The sequence below is a fragment of the Fibroporia radiculosa genome, assembly GCF_000313525.1.
Source record: "Fibroporia radiculosa TFFH 294 genomic supercontigs, scaffold1432, whole genome shotgun sequence".
NCBI classification, from domain to species: domain Eukaryota; kingdom Fungi; phylum Basidiomycota; class Agaricomycetes; order Polyporales; family Fibroporiaceae; genus Fibroporia; species Fibroporia radiculosa.
Window position 1 is genome coordinate 13,848 of NW_012133302.1, and position 16,072 is coordinate 29,919.

Below are 16,072 nucleotides of genomic sequence, written 5' to 3' on the forward strand. Positions count from 1 at the left end.
CTGGTCGCGGTCCCATTCACAGCGACTCCACATCACATTGTTCGCTCCCCTGCAGCTCGAGGTCCGTAACAATAGGGCAGTCATTTCGCCGTCAGTGGGGCAAGCTGCAAAACGAGGGACCAGAAATCTTTAGAATATGAGCAGAAGGTATCTCATTGCCAAAATGCGAAAACGATTATCTGCGCTGGCGGCGATTGACAACTCTGGACATGAATAGATGTGGTCAGATAGGATACCTGCGGTCTAAGATCAATCCGTGTCCCAAGCAGATCCGAGCATATCTATCTGCCGGTGTATCCGTACGTCGGCTTTTTGAGATACCTGTTTAGGTATGTATTCATTCTCGCACTTTGCTGATGGCAATATAAGAGTTACGATCACCAATGAGCAGAGCTTGGCTGCTAGACTCGTACCTTGAATGCGTTCGAATGACTGGGTTTACTAGTATGAGTTTACTTATTTGGCTGCCACGTTCAAGTCGTTAAACCACTGCCAAATTGGGTCGTCGTCTGATCTGGCCTCATCCCTGAGGCTGGATCCTTGAAGCGTTTTTGGAGGGGTGCACGGGAATATTCCTTTTTATGTCACTTAAGACTCTTATAGCGGATTGTAACATTGGTAGGCCCTCCTGCCTAGGCCACTTCGTTCACGAATTCTTTGCCTGTTCTTCCTTTGCCATAGACAATATTGATTTAGTTACATAAAATTTCAAAAGCACTGTCCATGCAAGCAGATGGCGGACAAGCTGATACAGCCACTGAGTGAGAAGGTTGGGGGAACGGAGACAGAGAAAGGTGTTGGAGCATTGAAATCAGATCGGACGTCTGCATGACATGCCAATGGCATGCCTACAATTTCTTTCGTCTAACCGGCCAGAATGACTGTGAGGAATCGCAGCAGAGTACACATTAACCCCAACTTGGGCACAAGGATCATTGAATTGGTCGAAAGTAGACGAGCACTGTACATGATACATTGACGAACAAGAAAGGGATTCATAGTGCAGAATGAGATCACACATCGTAAGAGCTCATCCGAAGAGTTAGCCGCTTGCATTGGTGGTACGGTTCTCCAGTACGGTAGAGTATTGCGCAAGACCATTCACGAGGGGCGAGCATACCGCTCTGGCAAGCTGAACCTCCATTCTGAACCTCTGCAAAAAATCAATCGAGCTGCCCATGGTTGCATAAGACGAGTAAAAGCGTACAATGTTAGTTTCGGATCCTGTTCCACCCTTGAGATGTTCCTGGAACTGTATAGTTTGGCTTTGAACCTAGATTGTTCATGTTAGCCGACAATGATTGGTGTTCAACAGATGGACTCACCGAAGACCATATTTCAGCGAATAAAACCAGCTTCTCGCAAATCAACATAATGTCCGGTTTCAAGCCATTGAACTCGGTCTTGAGATTAGCTAGATCTGTCTGTTTCTGATTGACATCTGCAAGGTCCTTTTTTTTCTTGGCGAGATCTGCGGCCTTGCCTAACGCGGGATAAAGATGATTGCAGGATGAGATCACGACGGCACTTACTATTGCGATCTGATTTGTACGAAGCGAGCACAGAGCCGGCGACAATTAATCCAAAAATCTTTCAAAGTTGTGCAAAATGAACAAGGTCAGAACGTAGAGGCGTAGAGGCATATACATACATTCAGAGACATGCCCATGGCCGAAAGCGCGATTGTGGCATCATTGATCTAGTCGAAATGTTTCAGCCAGAAGTTGGTGGAATCTGATGGCAAACGCAGGCGGACCTTCTTGTCCAAACTACATATATTCATTGTTAGGTGGGCCAATGACGACCAAGCAGGAGGAAAAGGCCCACGCTGATATTTCTCCTTGAAGACCGTTAATATCCTGTATCAATTGATTCGCCTGCGCTTCAAGCTGCACCCCCTTGTCCACGATCCATTGATCAAATCTCCCGACAAAAGCCTCGATATCGCGCTTAAGATTGAGAAAGTCCTGCGACATTTGGGTAGAATCGTCATGCTTTTCGTCCTATGGAGGGAATATAAGCAACAATGGCGAGCTGGGGAGAGAGAAAGAAACGAACAATGAATTTCTGGAGTTCACCGATGACGGCCACACGATCCTGGTCCGTCTTAATATTTTCCACCATATTCAGGAAAACTTGGTCAAAGCCTGTACAAAATAATCAGTGGTTTACAGGGAACGGCTATGGTAAACGCACGCCTGAGGATTGTGATGTGTGTGGACGCAACATTGCGCGAGTTCGCTAGATATTGCACCCAACTCTGATCGTTGGCAGCGTCAGCACATATAAATAGACGAGAACTGAGTCTCACCCCCTTATAACCTTTCCATTCATTGAGGTAGGCAGAAATCTCGGGAAATTGTTGGCCATATTTGGTATTCATACTCTCAAAGCCGCGCGTTACGTTGTCGAAAGCCGCGTCGACTTGATTGGCCCAAACTCCGACCTGCTTGACATTGTCCTCGAATATCTTGACCTGATCATCCTTTCTCAATTCGCCAAGGGCATCGCTTGTAAATTTGGCCTTTTCATCGTCAGTGGGTCCACCCGTTGCTGCCCCAGTGTCAACGACCTTCTGAATATCTACGCGGCTGAGGGTTGCAACAGCGGCCATGTCGATAGAGTTGATAGATGAAAGCGAGAGCACTGTGAAACCAGATGCTATAGTACGGCTTTTATACGGAAAGGACTCTTAGCCGAATAGGAAATCATAACGATAGCTCACGGATACTTGTGAAAGTCCGCCAAACGAAGATGCCAAAGTGCTGGCAATAGCGAAATTCAGGCTGCTCTCGTGATCTGGCTTGAAGGACAATTAGTCCTGACATAGCACTCAACGCATTAAGAATCGAAGTCGTTCAAGTTGGATGAGTTCTGGGGTTCCAACCTCAGAGATGTGTACCACAGAAGATCACCGAATGACAAAGTACGTACTTGTGATTCTAGACCAAGCTACTTGACATTGCAATGCACAAGAGTTTCTTTTACCAGCAGAGTTCCATGATCACGACCGCTCAAGCTACAAGTCGTGTACTGGACATGCGTTTGTAGATTCCAGGTTTAGAATTGAATTGTTTAACTTGAACGAACTGGTGTGATAGAAGACGGGAAGGTAACACTGAATGAACGCAAACACGTACTTGTGCCTCCATATTACGAGGCCCGGTGTTTTCTGATCCAAATTACAAATCGTGTGCTGAGCGCGGTTCGAACAGAGACCAGGTTTGGAATCAAATTCATTCAAGGTGGACATTATCTGAATCAACAAAATTTCAAAAGACAGTATAAGAACACCGAATGAACGCGAGCACGCGCTGCAAATGGTTACAGAGCAAAGTGCTTAACATTACAGGACACAACACTTGTTCTTTCCCGCAAGGTTTACGCGTGTTCACGATAATGATCGGATTTAGAATCGAATTTCTTCAAGTCGGACAATCTGGTGCGCTAGAAGATGGTACGAAAACACTGAATGAATGCAAATACGTACGTATGACTCCATAGCGGGAGGCCTGGCACTTTCTCGTCGAAGCCACAACTCGTGCGCTGAGCGCGGTCCGAGCGGAGACCATGTTTGGAATCGAACTCGTTCAAGCTGAACGATATCTGAATCAACAAAATTTAGCAAGACAGTAGAAGAACACAGAACGAACATGAGTGCGTGCTCATGGTTCCAGACCATCTTGCTTGACGTTGCAGGGAATGACACTTACTCTTTCCAGCAGGATTCGCGCGTGTGATGATGATAATGTACATCTTAATTACAAGCTATGTACTGGACGGGGTTTTGGAGTCCAGGTTCAGACGGATCAGTGACATGACCTCGAATCAGTTCGTGTGGATATTCGGTTTGGGAGGAGCTTCGGCTGAGTCGCCATGCAGTATAAATACTAGTCGGTGGAATGTATCCCCAGTATCTCTCGCTCTCACTCGTCTCCTGTTGAAAAGAACAAATGGCTTATACCTCCCCGCTCGCGAATCCACAGACGTTCATCGCCAAGGTTAACGCCCTTTCCAACGAAGGGATTACCATCGACAAGGGCGTTGCTCGTGCCAAACGGGATGCTGCAGACTTCGCCAGCAAATACGCCGCGAACTTCCAACTTGTTGTAGAGCTTCAGGCTAGCGCAGATAAATTCAGCGCAGTAAATTTCTTCACCATGAAAATAATGTCGAAACGACTTTGACCAATTAATTCTAGAGCTGGGTCAGTGCTTTGCAGCAAACCCGAAATGCTGCTTCTTCTGTCTCCGCTTGGCTACAACGTAAGATCTCTTGCTAACACTCGAGCTCGTATCCTGACGCGTTTTCTTGCAGGATTTGTCGACGTCTTCCTCTCGATGTTAGACTTGGTCACGCAGGAGAGTGACATAAACGATGTCATTATAGAATTCAACAACTTCCTGGCCGTTCGTCTTTCCCTAGCTGTTTCCTGGTGTTTCCTGGTTAAACTGAGTACCCATTCCAGGAAGCCCACCCCTCGAGCAAATATCAATTGGATAATATGCCGGGTGTGAAGACCGCATTTAGTGAGATCGAGGCCCTCGTAAGTCGCGTCATTTTTTTCTCTTATCGACATTGAAGCGGCTTCTGCAGGTGCCGGGCGAAATCCACCATGTGATCGACGCCCTCGCGAAAGCCAAGGCTGACGATTGGAGTAAGATCGTCGAGGTGAGATATAGTCACTATTTTCAACTCCACGACATGTCGAACTATCGGGATGCTGGCGTTATAGGACCTGAAGAAAGAGCTTGCTCCCGTGAAAGTTGGGACTGGGAACCTCCGAACTGCTCTGGATTCGTACGCGACGAAGCTCGACTGAAATTAATGTCGTTGTCGACATAGTCTAGAAGAACTTGGAATCATGCATTGATGTCGCATTATGTAAACACAATTCACGCACTTTCAGATGAAAATAGTCGTGATAAGGAACTCCGGCGCGGCAGGCGTCTGCGTCTGCCGAAAGCCTGAGGAGTGAGATAGAATAAACGATTGGAGGTTGGAGTGAGATGCTATATGGGACGAAGCGTGAGGTAAGACAGAGGAAAATATGGGATTGGAGGAATGTGAAATGAGAGACGTCATAGTGTTGGCGGCTGGTTGCAACACGTACTTCATGTCTATGGACTCCTTTCCACACAATATGAGCTCGTGGATGGAAATGTGCTCAGTCCGCGAACAACAGCCATGCATGTGGTACTTCCGCGTAGAGGGGCAGATTGCTTGCTGGGGCGGCCACGAATTGAAATGTTTTGCCTGTGCATATATCCGTAAGAGGACCACGTTCCATCGTCCTGCAGACTGGCGCAGCGTTCCCATCTTCACATCCGTATGGTAGGAAGCCGATGTTGAACGACTTTATGCTCTCGAGTTTCTTGCTACTTATGCTCAGGCGGGGACGCAACATTCGACACGGAGATGCTGATCCATACGGCATTCGACGGGGAAGACAGTGGTATCTTCTAGTACGTACATGATTGCGACTACATTGTTGCATATGCGTCAGCAGCAAAACGCTGTACTCTAAGCAAGGCTTGTTCGTACAGGAAAATGCCTATCTGTCTTGGCCGCAACCTTCCACGACTGATGCTTTTTCTGATTGCTCGCAGCCATTGATGAGGAACTTTGAATGAGTGAATGAAAATACTGTAACAAGTGGTGGTAGTGACATAACTCGTTTTCGGCCATTGCCGGGTCGAATGTAGAGAGTCGGACCACGATCTTCAATTCTGCCAACCATCATCGCCAACATCCCTAATCCGCGTGGAAATGATTGTGTTGCATTTTACATACAATTTGAACACGTTGCGCTGAATCTCGCCTGGCTCAGCCTGTTTGAAACACTAGGGTACGTCTGGACTGATCTCGACGCCAGCCTGGCTCGCAAATATCACGGTCTCTCAGGTCTCCCAAGAGCCAAACACATTCTCTCTTCCCTTCAAGAACTCTCCCTGTGAAAGCTCTGCGCAGAAATACTGTCAGCACTTGCTGCATTTCCTCTATGTTTGACGAAAGCCAGCCGCCATCCCCTTCGAGTGCATTGGTCGCACTTGCTCCGTTAGACCCTGAATGGCAGCCAATTTTACACGTTTCCAACCAAGTCGTGCTTTATAACCCAACCTCACATGCGCTGTCCATCCGCAAACATTCTGGAAGTGGTCTTGAGCGCCGCGATGCAGGCAGCCGCTGTCCGTATTGTCACCGTTTTATACACACGGATGGGAATGACGAAGAGGATACCTCGGGGGATAGCGACGTAGACGACTTTGAGGATGAGCTGTGGCAGCATCCACGTAGTCGTGCGTCCAACTACTTCCAGCTCCTGGAAATTGCAAACGAGACCGCCTCACGGCCGGCTTCACCTCCTGGCACGCGGACAAGAACGATCCCAAATGGTGGGGAGAGTAGCCAGGCTGGCGCGTTTCGCGCAAACAACATGGCTGAAGGATACTTCAAGGCATTCTTCAAGGAGGAGTGTAGACTTGGTATGGGCGCAAACGGTTCGGTATTTCTTTGCCAAGTGCGTGGCATGTCCCATCTCTCTAGCTCTTGGTCAGGATCCAACGTAGAGTTCTTGTCCGTGCTTAGCATGTTCTCGATGAAAACCCTTTGGGTAAGTGGCTATTTGTTGACTGTGAGGCTTGCACTCTGGGGCTGTGGAAATTAAAATCATGCGACCCATTTCGGGCCACTGATCCTTACAGCTGGCCGCGGGAGAGGGTCTATGTGCCTCACTAGATGAGACTGGGTTCATTTGGTTTTGAATTCCTGTGTCAGAAGATTTCGTGGTTGGGCTAAAGCTTTCCGAACTAGCTTGTAATTCGGAAAGTGATATTCCCCGCATGGCCTGGAGTTACCTTGATCGTTTGGAGTTTTTTGCTGCCCGCAGCCGCCACACACGTAGGAGGTGTGTGCGTGTATCGTTGGCTTCATCTATGGATATTGTAGATTTGCTGGGCTGGCATCCCAGCTGCATCTGCGCCTTTGCCATCCCCCTAATATGCCTTGATATAGCAAGTATGTCATAGGCTAGCTTTCCTGGGTTGGAGCCATGACTACATTGCTTGGGAACTGAGCCATGCAGTGTAGATGTGGCTTTCACTTGTCTGACAAACTCTATATGTGGATTCCAGCGTAGAGTGTCACCGGTGTGGTGTCGCAGTTGATCCTCGTTCTGAGTGTACTGTTTGTCAGGTCACTTTGCTGTGAAGAAGATCGCCGTCGGCCAGTCGCACGCGTATCTGCTCAACATCTTGCGCGAGGTCCGCTTATTGGAAAGGCTACACCACCCAAACATCATCACATACCACCATGCGTGGTTGGAGACGTGCCAGTTTTCATCGTTCGGCCCCCAAGTGCCCACTCTGCAGTAAGTGGTCGATTCCCTAGGCTACACGTCAGAGATATGTGCGATGTAATTGATGTGGTCATTTCCCCGCGTTCAGTGTGCTCATGCAATGGGCCGAAGGCGGCAGCTTGGACGAGTTCATTGACGCGCGACTTGGGCGCAGCTCTGCTACTCATTTTCCACATATCCACTCTTCTTCGGGGACAGCATCACCCGTGGGATCGCCTGCAGCTGAGGTCTCCCCTCCACACAATCCACAGTCTCGGACAGCCAGAATACGTGCGTTCCGCGCGCTCCAGCGAGCGCCACCCGACGAGCGTGAGCGTCTTCGGCGCGAGCTAGGTCTTACAAGCGATGTCGGTGGCATCGGCCATAAGCCCCCGGACCTGAAGGCGGTACATCTTCTCAGTGCAGAGGAGGTGAGGAGCCTCTTTGGAGACGTTGTTTCTGGGCTCGCGTTTCTGGTACGTGATCTTTATCATGATTGATTACAGCAGTGCCAGGTCTTGATGACTGCATGATTGCAGCACGAGAAGTCCATTCTACATCTTGATCTGAAGCCAGGGAATGTCCTGCTCACATGGGATGAGGGACAATTGATGTGCGCCGCTTCGTTGTATGAGGTTTTGGCGCACAGGCTCACAATAGTCCTCCAGCCCCCGAGCCATGCTATCCGATTTTGGTACATCTCAAGATATGCTTAAGTCTCGGGCCCGCTCTGGCAATACTGGCACGTACGTGTACTCATATCTAATAGAATCGTCTCTTTTCTGACATGATCTCGCTTACAGTCTGGAGTACTCTTCGCCGGAATCGCTACCCTCCCCTACAGGCATCCTCATGCAGGTGGATTCCAAATCCGACATGTGGTCCGTCGGCATGATCTTGCACAAGCTTTTGTTCTTCCGCCTGCCGTACCCACACGCATCCGACGGCTCAGCAAACGACCAGAGGGACGAAAGAGATACGGCGGATATGCTGGAGAGCGAGGTGCAGACGTACGCTGGGTCAGTGAATCATCATCTCAAGTTGCTCAAAGCTTGACATGACCGGGCATCTAAGATTTAAGTCGACGAACGCTCTGGTCACCGCTTTCGAGTCACGCCGGCTCCCGCGAGCGTACCTCGTCCTGCTCGAGAGCCTGCTGAACGTCACGCCCCCCGCACGCCCGTCTTCTGAGCGCGTGCTCGCGGCAATTCGGGAAGGCCGAGTGCGTGCGCAGTTGATCGTCTCCGCTTATTCACGATTGACCGTTTACTAGCTCGACCCTCTACCATTAGATACAGGGGCCCAGCGTAGTTCCAGTATCTCGCTCGTGCCCGTTGCGCTGCGGCGCGTCTTCACGCCCCCCGTGTTCTTCACCGAGACCGTCAGCGAGAGCCCGGACTTGCATGCCAGCGTCTCACAGGAGCCAGATATCAGCGTGACGGATCCGCCTGCACCCACGAGCGAGAAGGGGAAGGTTCCGCTGCTCGATTCTGCGCCATCCGTCCCTCCCAGCACGAGCGGGGTGTGGGCGCGGACGGTTCATGTTGGTGGAAGACAGCTCCATGTGCGGATTCCGCGCGTGTTGTGGCTGCGCACGGTCAAGTCTTGCGTGCTGGTGCTGAAGGTGGGTCGTTCATCAACTGAGATACAACCATGATACCAATGTGCGTCCTTAGGTGCTCGACGTTGCACGCATGTGTCCGAATGCGCGCCCTCATCCGCTGTTTTCGGCGGCCGTCCTCGGGCTTGCGGTAGTGGATACGTGGTTCGATGGCTTCGTGCCCACGCTCGTCTTCGGGGCGCTGCATGTCGGACTCGTGCGATTGGCGGGCCAGGATAGGAGGTGGTGCGCATGAATCTTCATGATTATGCTATGACTTCGACGGTGTAAGTTACAATACACGCTACTTAAATCTTCTGCTGCATATGCGACACTTCCCGTCACAGACTATACGTGTACAATCACATCACTGTACACTACTGCATCGTTCTACTATAGTCGATATTAGTATTGTAACACCAATTGAGGGTACGCGGTTACTGTCAGGACGTAACCGGTGTTTTGGCTGGTTCCACCCTTCTCATTTGCAAGAACATTAGCTTTCACGTGAGTATCCCCAGTATATCTGCACAAAGCTGACTGTAAGGTTCGTTTATACATCACACAAAGATAATCACTCACTGGCATCGCCCGCGCATCATCGAACAGCAGAACCTCAGCACGAGAACAGATATCAATCAAAGATGAACTCCTCCCCCACTAGAACGGGGACTCACAGCATCAACATCACAGTCGCAACCTCGCCGGGACGCGAAGCCTACGTAGCTTCGGAATGACCTCGTCGATTCCGCTCTGCGTGTGCACGTCCTCACTCAGCTTGACGGTGGCGAGCGCGATCTCGAGCCGCCGATCCTCGTCTGCGCCGGCGCTAAGCGAGGGACCCGCGTCAGCTGCCAGAAGCCCTCCCCTATCCGCGCTGTCTGCGTTTGGCGGCCTCGCATCGTCCGTCGCCGTCACAGACGCGGGGAAGTCGCTCATCGTGCATGTGTCTGCGAGAGAGACGCACGCGTCAACGCTGGGTCTGGCGGTGGAAGTCGCCGCGGCATCGTTGGAGACGGCATCGCTGTGCGCTAGATCATCAGTGTGGTGCCAGTGGAGGATGTGTCCCCGCGAGCGTATCCTGCGGATGCCTAGCTTGAAGAAGGGGAACGAGTCGGCGTTACCACTAGGTGCGCAGGCGTCCTCCGTGCGGGAAACGGGTTTTCTTTTGCCCTTGGAAGGGGCGACCTGGACGGGAGCGGCGACGCAGTGCGGGTTGACAGAGGCAAACACGATAGGAGTGGTGAAGTACGGATAGCTCGGTGTGTGCACCTGTCGTCTCGGCTTCGACCGCACCTTCTGAGCTGGGACTATCGACAACGTCTTCTTTGCGAGTGCTGGTGGAGAACTAGCGGTGGAGAGCATGCTGCTTTTCACGGTCCGGGGAGTAATAGAGGAGGAGAGAGAGGTCGACGACCGAGATTGCGCGGGATGCAGGAAGATCATGAGACTTTCGGTGCTATGGCTTGCACGAGGAACTTCCTGGATTTCCACATTGCTCTGGCGGGGAAGATCGAGGGACCGAGCCTTGGACGGCGACAAGTGATCCACATTGGGGCGGGGAGGTTGGGGACGAATCCGTCCGGCAAAATGGCCATCTCGAACGAGCCGGTCAAGTCCGTACCTAGTGTCTGGTGGATGAGACGTGGAGGGGGACGAAATCGTCGGCGTTTGAGAAGTCGCAGTCGCAATAGCCGTCGGTAGAGCGTCCAAGCTACCTTGGCTGCTAGCAGACTTAGCACTGAGAATTCGCTTTCTAGAAAACCGCTCGGGGACGAGTTTAGAGGTGAGCACAGCAAAGGTCATGTCGATGCAGCCAGGTGTGTTCCCAGAACTACAGTGTACGACAGGGAGTGGGGCAATTCGATCTGAGGGTGGATCCAGCGGTCCAGTATATGGAGGACGAGAAGATGACAGTGCGGGCCAGGAGGGGAAGGACGCTGCAGATAGCACGGCGGCCATGTCAAGATGTCAGAAGAGCCAAGAACAGAGGATGTCAATAGAGCTGCGTCGAAGACGAAAGGAGCCGATTTCGTGGGTACGGACACGCGAAGTCCAACAGCATACAGTAGCCGAATTTGAGCATCCGCAGTTTAAGCGGAGTACAAGGCCAACTGAGTAAAGTCAGCGGACGCCGTGCATACATGATGCTCCAATACGTTCAACATTCGAACACACCTAGCAGCACCGCACTGCGATGACAGTGGCTGATATGTTGCATGAAAGAGACCAAGGATGGCATCGTTGGTTAGAGCGACCTCCTGAGACTGAACGGACAAACTGTGGTGACAAAATGATCCGAATACTGATGAGCGCGCTCACCATCGAAGCTCCAGAAGGCATCTGGTAGACTTATTACGGCATGTGTGGACTAGAGTGGTTGAGCTTGAAGCTCTCGGGACAGGTCCGTCGCAAGTACGGCGTGCTGGCACTTCGAGGACAGTCAGTGGTCGGGAAAAGACATTGACCTTCCATGAATATATTATGTGGCCAGAGCGGCATCTGCTGATGCGACCCGTTCTCGGTAGAACGCGGTCCCAATTGACAGATTGCCTCCCTGTTATGATGCATGGAAGCGATTGCCTGATTAGACCTGACAGGCTCGAGTTATAGTGCGAGACACCTAGTCACCACCGCTTTTGTATAAGCATACTAAGTCTGACACTACTCACTTGATTGATATTGGTCTAAATTCCGAAGTGTTGCTTTCGAGTACTTCAATACAGTATCTAGACGAATTCTTGCTCGAAAAGTCATCAAAGGTTTGCCCCAAACTTTGTGTGAACGCTGGGTGGTAACGGCTAGGCGTCCTACACCACAACCACTCAAGGGACTCTGCAATGCCGACAAACATAGCCATGGGTCGCTCAGAATCGATAGGCTGTGGCATTTATTCTGGAGACGCCCAGCGTGGGGGCAGTCAGAGAAGTGATGCGATGCTAAAAACCACATCCACAATCTATTCGCCAAAGAGCCCGCCACTGCGAAAATTGTGCCATGATTGCCGCGCTCAGAGCGGGAAATAGTACTCAAGCCAGTAGTAGCCACTAAGCTTGTACGTTGTATATTGGTCACCTCGGGAAATGCACGGATGGGACCAAGAATAGCAGGCTATGAATAAGTGCAACACGGTGAGCACAGCTGCACGGCACATCGGCAGGGATAACTCACACTATTGAAGCCAAAAAATCTTCCGAGATAGCATAGGGTTGCACCATGACATAGAAGTGTTTTCTTGTGTACAACTGTAGCCCTGATATAGATTGAAGCCATCCAATTCAGAATCGACACCAGGATGAAAATTCAATGCACTTACCTCTAAGCTGATGACAGAGCGTACATGATACCACGATTCTTCCGTCTTCTCCCAGTCTTCTCCCCCTAAGTGGCACTATTACCGACGAGACTCATTCGGCGACATTCCAAAGCTGGGATCCACCAAAAGGACTGCGCGGGAAAGATTCAAACGAGAATAAATTTTCGTATAGCAAATGAGCAAGAGCAAGACTGGAACTCTAAATGTCGAGCCAGGGTCACAACGGTAACGTCACACTGGCGGCGATGTCACGCCTTCCTTGTGTGACTTGGGGGCGTTGCTGTTGCCCACGCCGTTCGTGTCTTCCGTCTCACCGCCAGAGCCTCCGACCGTCCCACTACCTACTCCTTTCCGTCCGACCCCACTCAGCAGGGACAGCAGCGATGTCTAACAATAACAATAACAACAACAATAACAACAACAATTCGTCGTCGACATCCCAGTCTGCATCGGCGTCGTCCTCTACGCCCATTGACATTCCTGCTACTGCCCCGGTCGGCGGTCTCACCATCACCCAGCCCCCTCAGACAGCGACGTCCTATTACAAGATCGCCCCTTCTAACACCATCACATTTGGCTGGAACTTCACCAACGTTCTCGTTACCCCCACGGCTCTCACCATCTCCGCCGTCTGCGACAATGGCAACACATACCCCGTTGGCAACGGTACCCTCGCCGGGACTGCGACCAGCGTGGAGTGGGATCTGTGGTCGTACCAGCAGGCGAATCCCAGCACGCCGCTCGACGTCGCGACATATACCCTGGAGATATGGACCGGCTCAAAGGGTGCAGCAGAGCAACCGGGGATGCTCGCGGAGAACAGCGATCTTCAGTTTGCGCTATACTCTCCGCAACCTTATACTCCGCTCTCAAGTGTGTTTCTTCGTCTCTCTGTGTCTTTTCTGCTTACTTACATCCGCCTCCATCGCAGGCTGGACATGTGCAGGATGCAATGTCAGCGGCGCGTGGTCGACCTATGTCGCTCACCCCGCATTCGTCAGTCTCGTCGCGACTTTTGTCATTATGTTCCTCTCCGGATACTCGGTTCTGCGGCAGGCCCGGCACTGACACGGCTCGCATATAGATACGACGTAGACGCTCGATTATGGACGGTGTGTTGCATGTTCTCTTGAGTTTGGGTTTTGGTCGGACAATGGCTTCATGACGCTACGCTATACTTCGGTACATTTCCTACCACTTCCTCTCGTTCCCCGGACTGGTTACGTACCTCATCGCTTACAGAACAGTATCTCGGTAATATGTTGACGTCGCATTTTGTATCATGCATAAATGATTCGCTCGCAACATGGACTTATCACCACAGGTTTGCACGCTTTGGAGATATTTTTTCAGACGATTGGTCTGATCGCGTTCGATGTGCCCGCGCGACTCAAAGTATTTGAAACTCGCACTAGGGATCGCGAGAGGGAGAAGATGTGTCTGCGAAACTTGTCTACCATCCCACCCTCATGTGATAAATGCTAGCGCTCGAAATGAGTAGAGCAAAAGGCCTAGACATTTTCGTAAGCCTTTGAGCCATTTTTTAAGCCCCTGCACTCCTCATTTTCTCTCCTGTAGCTCCTGATCAGTGGCTGAGGACCACGCTGCAGTGCTGCCAAGAGGGCATGTCTTACAAAAACCTCAGAGTCCAGCACTTGTATTTTACGGGTCCCTCCTAGTGGTAAGGTCCACGAGACGTTTGAGGCTTCGGGATCGCACACCTGCACACCCAGTTTGCGAAGCAAAAAAAGCTATGTCAACGCCCGTTCTATTGTCCAGCACAGTATCGTATAGTGTCCATTTCACATCCGATACTGTTTGTCCGCTGACAGCAAAAGTCCAGTCTACAGTAAAGGGTCCATGCCCATAAGTCCGAAAATAATATCCAGCTCAGTATCGTAAAGTGTCCATGTCACATTGTCCGATACTGATTGTCCGCTGGTTGTAAAAAGGCTAGTCAAGGACGAGGGGCCAGCCCATCGAGTCGGGAAAAAAAATCCGTATTCTTTTTAAATGTTTGTTGTCTCTTTCCCCCTCTCCCCTTTCCCCACTCACTTCACGATTCCCCACTGTGTGCGTATGCAGTGTATCACAGGTGTTACGCGTAGGTTTCGCAAACATCGGCTTGGTTTTATACGGGAGCAGCCATCCCCAGATGCTCGAGAATATTTAGAGCCGGGGATGGACGCTCTTCCAACTTTTTGGAGGGGCGGGCGGGTGATGGCAAGCGTACTCGGATTTGTCCCAGCCCTTCTCCCTCCATGATGTCGGGGATTTCGATCTGCGGATCGTGCGCGTAGGTGCCGGGTGTGGGTGGTCCTGAGCTATCGCTGCATGTGGTGGAAGTGGTTGCCGATTCGCAGTCGTCGCCGTAAGCGGCCACGAACGCAGACACCGAGCTGCCCATCTCCTGCATCTTATAGTAATTGTCGGGGTGCAGTTGGCTCAAATCCACCTCCTCGACTGTGACGATCTCCTCGATCACGACGGCCTCGTGGACTATGACTTCCTCGACCGTGACTTCCTCCTCCAACACTTCCTCCGCCATATCCTCCGGCAAGCTCCCGTAGCATTCCTCGTCGTCCTCATGTAGGAGCGAGTCGAGGACACCGTCCAGCCGCTGAAGCATCGCATTGGCCGTAGGCAACTGATCATCGACAGCGAAGAATGTTTCGATGCCCAGGATGGTTTTGCGCAGCTCAGGGATGTTCATACGATATTTTGGGTTCAGCTCGAACATGCAGCTCAGCAGCGCGGAAGCCGTCTTGGAGAGGAACGGCATGCGGTCGAAGTAGTCGTCGCGGTGGAGTAAGAAATCCGCAAAGTATTGGTCGCTCTGCGTAGGACTCTCCCAAGGCTGACAGTTGATGAGCATGTTGACCAGGATGATGCCCAAAGCCCAAATGTCGCAGTCCTTGGGTACATAAGGTATATTGCAGTCATAGTCCTGGCCGTTGCACTCTGCGTTGGGACAGAGGTGAGTGATCATTCGGACATACGAGCAACTCCGAAAACTCACCCGGACTCATGTACTGCAGGCTTCCACAGCCGAACGTGTAGCTCTCTTCCGCATCGGTAGCCAGACCGAAATCGGCAATGTATATCTCGCTACCGTCCGCACTGCAGAGAATGTTTTCTGGCTTCAGATCACGGTGGTACACCCCCTGGGCGTGGCACGCGTGCACTGCGTCCAGAATTTGCACGAAGACCGACCGCACCAGCTCGTCGTTTAGGAAATACGCGTTCTCCTCGCAGATGAAGTGGAACAGATCGCCACCAGGGCAATAGTCCATCACAAGGAAGATGAAGTCCTCGTCCTCAAATGCATCGTGAAGAGAGAGAACGTTCGGATGGTCCGAAACGCGCTGGTGGAGGAACGCCTCCCGGTGCTGGCGAATAATGACGTCCTTCGAAGCATTCGTCTTCGGGAGGACCTTGATCGCCCGCTGGGCAGCGTCCGCTGTCTCGGCTAGAAAGTCAGTCGCGCGATACACAGCTCCACTGGCGCCAGCGCCGAGGAGCTGCGTGAGCTTGTAACGACCATCGTCAATGGCCATACCACGGAGGTCCGGGATACGAGAAGCCATAGACGCCATGGTGAAATAGAAATAGAAATGAGGATGTGTGCAAAAATAAAAGGATACTGGATGGTAAGAAGGTGAATGCTGTGGACGTTTGGTGCGTCCAGGTGCCCTTTTATGCATTTTCGAGCAGTGCCAAGAGAGAGAGAGAGCCCTCGGTGTCGGGCGGCACGGTGAGGAACGCATATCCGAACATCCGTACCCGACGCTCTCATCCGCTGGAGGACAAAGGGCGCGAC

General features: G+C 51.4%; 6 protein-coding genes across 6 annotated transcripts; 3 read left to right on the forward strand and 3 right to left on the reverse strand.

Moving 5' to 3' along the window:
- Window positions 1–1,042: 1,042 nt before the first annotated feature.
- Window positions 1,043–2,614, reverse strand: FIBRA_02842 (uncharacterized protein; the record flags this gene model as incomplete). The annotated part of the gene is made up of 10 exons (XM_012324693.1): window positions 1,043–1,153; window positions 1,208–1,273; window positions 1,326–1,483; window positions 1,533–1,590; window positions 1,652–1,699; window positions 1,757–1,769; window positions 1,828–2,003; window positions 2,059–2,147; window positions 2,197–2,260; window positions 2,312–2,614. 10 exons carry the CDS (start codon window positions 2,612–2,614, stop codon window positions 1,043–1,045), a joined length of 1,086 nt encoding a protein of 361 aa, XP_012180083.1.
- Window positions 2,615–3,953: 1,339 nt separating this feature from the next.
- FIBRA_02843 (uncharacterized protein) lies at window positions 3,954–4,822 on the forward strand (the record flags this gene model as incomplete). Its single annotated transcript, XM_012324694.1, has 6 exons — window positions 3,954–4,145; window positions 4,202–4,265; window positions 4,318–4,409; window positions 4,469–4,546; window positions 4,597–4,671; window positions 4,736–4,822. The coding sequence occupies 6 exons, from the start codon at window positions 3,954–3,956 to the stop codon at window positions 4,820–4,822; spliced, it is 588 nt and encodes a 195-aa protein (XP_012180084.1).
- Window positions 4,823–6,001: 1,179 nt separating this feature from the next.
- Window positions 6,002–9,192, forward strand: FIBRA_02844 (uncharacterized protein; the record flags this gene model as incomplete). Its single annotated transcript, XM_012324695.1, has 10 exons — window positions 6,002–6,520; window positions 6,589–6,613; window positions 7,195–7,369; window positions 7,446–7,812; window positions 7,876–7,949; window positions 8,005–8,082; window positions 8,140–8,355; window positions 8,411–8,558; window positions 8,610–8,960; window positions 9,013–9,192. 10 exons carry the CDS (start codon window positions 6,002–6,004, stop codon window positions 9,190–9,192), a joined length of 2,133 nt encoding a protein of 710 aa, XP_012180085.1.
- Window positions 9,193–9,623: 431 nt separating this feature from the next.
- FIBRA_02845 (uncharacterized protein) lies at window positions 9,624–10,898 on the reverse strand (the record flags this gene model as incomplete). Its single annotated transcript, XM_012324696.1, has 1 exon — window positions 9,624–10,898. One exon carries the CDS (start codon window positions 10,896–10,898, stop codon window positions 9,624–9,626), a length of 1,275 nt encoding a protein of 424 aa, XP_012180086.1.
- Window positions 10,899–12,635: 1,737 nt separating this feature from the next.
- Window positions 12,636–13,320, forward strand: FIBRA_02846 (uncharacterized protein; the record flags this gene model as incomplete). The annotated part of the gene is made up of 2 exons (XM_012324697.1): window positions 12,636–13,125; window positions 13,184–13,320. 2 exons carry the CDS (start codon window positions 12,636–12,638, stop codon window positions 13,318–13,320), a joined length of 627 nt encoding a protein of 208 aa, XP_012180087.1.
- Window positions 13,321–14,383: 1,063 nt separating this feature from the next.
- On the reverse strand, window positions 14,384–15,848 carry FIBRA_02847 (uncharacterized protein; the record flags this gene model as incomplete). The annotated part of the gene is made up of 2 exons (XM_012324698.1): window positions 14,384–15,213; window positions 15,272–15,848. 2 exons carry the CDS (start codon window positions 15,846–15,848, stop codon window positions 14,384–14,386), a joined length of 1,407 nt encoding a protein of 468 aa, XP_012180088.1.
- Between the last annotated feature and the right edge of the window lie 224 nt (window positions 15,849–16,072).